General features: G+C 48.1%; 1 protein-coding gene across 1 annotated transcript in view; it reads left to right on the top strand.

Annotated features, from left to right (window-relative positions):
- The first annotated feature begins 688 nt into the window (after nt 1-688).
- The window catches only part of Trpc3 (transient receptor potential cation channel subfamily C member 3), a 63,253-nt gene continuing 57,941 nt past the window's right edge, over nt 689-6,000 (top strand). Inside the window, exon 1 of the mRNA XM_055626185.1 lies at nt 689-904. Within this exon, the coding sequence (XP_055482160.1) occupies nt 720-904 (185 nt within the window). The 5' untranslated portion in view covers nt 689-719. The remainder of the gene's footprint in view (nt 905-6,000) is intronic.

Below are 6,000 nucleotides of genomic sequence, written 5' to 3'. Positions count from 1 at the left end.
AGAGAAGAGAAGAGAAGAGAAGAGAAGAGAAGAGAAGAGAAGAGAAGAGAGGACAACACCCCCCCCCAAAAAAAAAACCGAATAATTTTCCATAAAATAAAATAAAAAAAAATGCTTCTTGAAAAGTATAGAACTCGAGTAGCTTCCCGCACGTTTAGAAACTGACCCTCTGTGAGGCACTGGGACCCAGGAACCGCACTTAAACCCACATGGATTCTGCTAAGCCTGACAAAAGGGAACTAGCAATGCTTTGGAAATCTGGAGAACGGAGCGAGCATCTACAAACAAAACAAAACAAAAGCGATTGTTGGAAAACTAACAAGCAGATGACTGCTTTTCCTTTCCTAGGACAGATGCAAGTGGGTTCTGGGTCTCTGGTACAAAGGAGGGTGGGGGGAAGTTTCCGCTGTTTCTCAGCTCCCCACCTGCTGGTCTGTCTGATTCCTGCGCAGCACTGTTTGCAAGGGACTGGTCCTCCCTCCTCCGCCCCCTCCTCCCTCCTCCCCCGCCTCCCTCCTCCCTCTCCTCGCGGGGAAACCACGCCGTCTCGCCGCGATGCTGTCGGGCCGGCAGACCGCGCGCAGCCGGCATCGCCGCCGCGGGCCCCGAGCTCCGCTGCAGGTCGCGCGCTCGGCTCGGGCGTCCCCGGCGCCACGGCCCCGGGGCTTGTCGCGGGGCGGCGGGGCTGCTGACTGCGGGTGGCCCCGTGCTCAGCCGCTATGTCCACCAAGGTCAGGAAGTGCCGGGAGCCCGCGAGGGTGACCTTGCCCGCGCCGGAGGAGGAGGAGGAGGATGGCGAGACCGAGGGAGCCGAGCCGCAGCGCCGCCGCCGGGGCTGGAGGGGCGTCAACGGCGGGCTGGAGCCGCCGTGCCCGCGCGCGCCGCCGTCCCCGGGGCCCGACCCGTGAGTACCTGAGCGCGGCCGAGTGGGGCGGGCGGGACCGGGATCGGGACCAGCTCAGCGCGGCGCCGAGCCCGGGTCCTGCCGAGCCGGGCCCAGCCGGGCTCACGTGTACGCAACTCCCCGACGGCGGGGCTCGGGGAGAGAGAGCGACGCCACCCGGGCTAGGATCTCGGGACTCGAACCCCGAGCTCCCCGGAGGCCGTGGACCGCGCTGCGTGCCCAGGGACCCGCAGCTGCCCTGGTCTCGGTGGGGCAAGCAGCGCTGTGGAGTGCTCCGAGGAGGACGAGGGCTCTCCTGACGGTGCACTCACGCTCAAACCCAGAGGGCGGCGACTCTCAGAGTCGCTGAAGGCCAACTTGGGTGGTGGTTTCCGGAAGGCTCAGGGCCGGGGACTCTTCTCCCTCCCCTCCAGCCCTGACTTTATTCCTTCTTCACGTCTCCGCCGTCTTCTCTTTTCCTCTCTGCAAAGTAGCAGTTCGCAGCCAAACGAGGAGAGACGGACCTGTCCGTTCCAACATGGACAGCGTCCGGCCAACTTCCAGAGGCAAAGGTGCAGAGGGCACTGCTCCACTTCGGGAAAAGCGTGTCCCGGGAGGAGGGGCTCGGGCCTGGGGACCCACGTCGGTCGTGGCTCAGTCAGCCGGCGGGCAGGTGGCTTTCCTGTCCGGGCACAGGCTCTGCAGCGCCGCCTGCTGCCCCAACTCTGTCCGCCGGCTGCGTGGCTTGCGGATGGGCAGGTGCAGAACGGAGGCTTACCTGGGCCAGGCTGACTGACCAGGGTGGTGGGAAGCAGATCATTCAGGAGGGACCCTGACTGAAAACCAGCTAGCATCCGGCCGGCGTTCAGTGACTGGTGAAAAGAGCGAACAGTGGAAATGGCCCCGGGGAAATGGAGAGAAGGCGCATCCTTTGGGATCAGATCCCTGTCAGCTTCCTTCCACCCTCTAAAGTTTCAGAACATTGTCCACTTTTTCTTTATGTTTCCATAAAACCCATAAATTGGGTTTTATGAACTTGTATAGGTTCTTGGTTTTTACGAAATTCTCCTATTACCTTAAATAACAAGTGGGGCACATTAACACTCTTATCCGCGGAAGTAGGGCGGATTTGACATTGCAGCTCTCCCTCCTGAAGTCTGAGGTTAGTTACAGAAAGGCTAGGAGTGGGTTCTATCGGAGGCTCACCGCTGTGGCCATGCCTAGCCCACATCTGCTGACTTTACACAATGAAACAGGTGTGTGTTCCCGGGTTTTTTAAGGTCAAGAGGACTGGCCACTTTAAAGATCACCCTCTTCGCTTTTACTTGACCCTTGGTGACATCAGAGGCTGGCTTGGTACCTGCAGCAAGGGATAGTTCTGTTCTTCCTATTGTGCTGGGTAGAGTAAGTAAAATCACGATGTCTCTGCATCTCCGTTTAAAGGTGACTGGGACAGCCTTGGGGTCAGAGTGGCATAGACCGCAACCAGTGAGAGCCACGTCTCATTCAGTAACTGCAGTGGGGCAGCTGAGCTTAATACTTAGAATCCCAAGAATAAGACCCACTTTCTTTTCACGTCTTTATGCTCTCATTAATGTTTTAGTTTAGCATACAAGTAATAGGTTTCCTCATAGCATCTTACCGCCATCATTCTCTCCTCTCCCACTGCTTTCTCCTGTGCCCTGTTCCCGTCCTCTGCTTCTCTTCCCAACCCTAAATCCCCTTCTGTTTATTGAATGTACCCCATTACCATATTTTCTTCCTCTCTGAAGATTTCTTCCTCTCCCCTCATAATCCCTCTTCTAGCATAGGGACAGAGAGGCTCTCTGTCTGTCTGTCTGTCTCTCTCTCTCTCTCACACACACACACACACACAAACACACACACACATTCTGTGGCTTACTTGTTTGGACCACGTTCCAGATTTCCACTTGGAAATTTGAATAGGCTGAAGAGGGAAGACAGCCATCTGTTATGTCACAAGTGAGATGTCATTGTCCTTTGGTAGGACTCTTGACTCAACCACCGACTCAAACAGAGCTGTCCCACTCAGTTGTTTGCAAACTAGGACCAAACAGCCTCGTCAGAGAGTGTGTCTGTCACTCACGAAGTTTTCAATTATTAAGCATATCTGATAAATTTGGAAATGTGTTCTTATGAGTTTCAGCTTGAAGATGGTTCTCAGGGGGACTCGTGCAAAGTGCAGGCATGACACAACAACCCAACAAAGACAAGGAATGACACTTTCTTCCTTTTGTGAGGGAGAGTGAGAAAGAGGCTTGGGCATGGACAATGATGCCATAAATCTGAAGAAAATGAGTATTACTCAAAACAATTTGAAAATAGAGCTGTGGAGAGCCAAGAACAAAGGGAGAGAAGCTGTTTTTGTTTGTGAAGAAATTAAAGAAACCAATATGGGCCTGAAGGATTCTTAGGATGAGACAAGGTGGGTGATTAATTCAGGCCCCATCCCTAAAAATGCCAGCTACATCTCAGGAAGATGTTAGTTGAATCTGGTTGGAGCATAGAGCGTGTGGAGGAGAGCAGTAAGATTTGGAGGCATTTTGATTCTGGACATTAATGTGAATGGTTCTTATGTGTCAAGATATGGCAGTAGGGGGCCTTTGGTCGTTTAAAGCAGAAGTGACGTGAACAGTCATTCTGTGTAGCATGCACAAAAGTGGCTGTTGATGGATTGTGAAGGAACAAATTAGAAGGCTGCTGTAGCTGTCAGGGCTGAGCTTGGGATCTGTTGCAGGTCGTGCCAGTGGGAGAGGAGGAGACTTGGGGAGAGAGCATGCAAATGAAAGCTATGGGACTTTTTTTTTTCCAGTGTACTCTGAATGAATAGTTTTTAAAAGAAGCCAGAGAGTTGGGGTATCCTGACCTGGATAACCAGGACTGTTGATGCCATTGTTGAGAAGAAAAGGGCTGTGAAAAGATTCTGAGTTTTCGGATCATTTTCACTATGGTGTCCACCAAGAGTTGGACATTCCGGGCTGGAACTCGGGGGAAGGTGAAGTCTCGCTGTCTGACTTGTTCAGGAGTTGTATGCTCAGATTAGATTGTTCAACGGGCTGTGTGAGAGAAACAGGGAGTCTGAACTAGTGTCTTGAGGGGAGCCTGTTTTGATGGAAGGAGGGGGAAAGGGGCAAGGGCAGGGCGGTGCTGACTCTGAGCTGCCTAGAAAACCTCAGCAGAATAGAAAAATTGGCAGAATGGTGGCAGAAACTCAACCACAGATATTTATGAGTCTACTATAAACCCGAATCAATCCTGGTATGAGTGAATACCAGCAAAGTTATTGCAATTCTCAGAGTGCTTTCATTAACGGAGGCAGACGTCTAGAAAAGAGCTCTGTGCCCAAAGTTAGCTCTAACAAAAACAACAGTTTGTGTTTATGTACACTCTGGCTGGAATCGCAGCTCCACGGTCTGTCACTATCATTGACAAATGAGGAAATCCATACACACACAGCAACATAATTTCTAAAAGTTACTAAGCAAGTCAATGGCAGATGTTGATGCTCAGCTGTTTGAGAGGGTGGTCTGAGGACACAAAGCTTCATATCCCAAGCCATCTAGTAGGATGTTAGTTTCTGTCGATTGATTTGGCTGTGAAAGAAGAACCTGTCATGTGGTTTAGATAAGTAACACCCCTTTCTTATCCAGGAGCAGAACTTGGTTCTCAAGTGACTACTGAATCTCTCTAGACTGGTGGGGGAAGCCTGACTGGTGTTATAAAGGAAAAGGCAGTAATTGTTTAATTTTCAAGTAAAGCAGAGTGGCACTAAACTTGAGACCCTTAGTAATTTGGCACTTTTCATTATACTATCAGTTTTGTGCCCCAGAGGCACAATTTCATTATGTGCCATACAGAGTTGTCATTTTGTTAGTTTGTTTCAAATTATTTTTATACAATGTCAAAGTAATACACAAATATAGATCTGGGTGTTAGAACACTAAAAAGCTTTTATAAACGGCAAGCCTGACCTGTTCCCTTCAACCTCCATCTTCTCTTGTCCACTCTATTTCACTGAACTTTCAATTCTGTCATGTGCTGACATTTTGATACACATAATATTGAGATACTATCAGAAATCTTGAGAATTTCTGCTCACATATGCCTCTTATTCTCCCTCCCCCATCTTCCACAACATAGTTATTACAATTTCTGGCCATCATCTTAAGGTCTTCATTATTTAACCATGTGACCATATTACTAATAGCTAACAAATGGTATAATTACATATTTTTCTTCAATAACTGTCACCTTTGTTTTTGTTTTTATTTTTGTTTAGTTTTTTTTTTTGTTGTTGTTTTGTTTTTTTTTTTTGTTCTTTAGCTACAGTTTCCAACTGATAATGTTTTCCCTTCTAGATTTCTCTGTCTTGCTTCCTGTGTGGCCTCTATTTTTTTTTTCTTTTGTTAAGGAAGCTTGTAGAATAGTCTCTTTATCTATCCTCCTCTGAGGCTGTGCACTGGAGGCAGAGGGACTGTTTTCACATGAACCTGTAGTTCATGTCCCTTTGTTCTGGGAAATTTTCTTGTATTTCTTCCTGAAATATTTCTTTTTTTGTTGAGATGTTTCTTAATCACTATTTTCAGTCTCCCTTCTCGCTTTCTTTTGAGAATTCCTATTATTTTAACATTAGATTTCCTAGACTGATCTAGTTTTTCTATCTCTTTGCTTCTATCTTTCCATCCTTTTTTCTCCATACCTCTTCAAAATAATATTTTTATTTTATTTTTATTAATTACAGTTTATTCACTTTGTATCCCAGCTGTAGCCTCCTCCCAGTCTTACCCTCCCTCCCTCTTCTTCTCCCATGCCCCTCTCCCAGTCCATACTTTTATATTATTCTTTATGAGAAATCCCATGTACGGGATCTGGAGATTAAACCAAGGGCCCTTGGAATGCAAAGGACTTCCCTTTGCACCAAGCTCCATCCCCAAGGCCTAGCTAGGCATTACAACTTTTATTTCTAAGACCTCTTTTCTTTTCTTATTTTCTTTTCTTAGGTGTGTTCCTTTTGTAGCATTTTTTTTAAATTTATGGGTGTATTTTTAAAAATTATATTTCTTAGGGTAGAGGGACTGGAAAATTACAAAACTGCT

Source organism: Psammomys obesus, unplaced genomic scaffold (assembly GCF_907164565.1).
Source record: "Psammomys obesus unplaced genomic scaffold, mPsaObe1.curated_primary_1811, whole genome shotgun sequence".
Taxonomy (NCBI): domain Eukaryota; kingdom Metazoa; phylum Chordata; class Mammalia; order Rodentia; family Muridae; genus Psammomys; species Psammomys obesus.
This window is presented reverse-complemented; position numbering and strand designations above follow the sequence as displayed.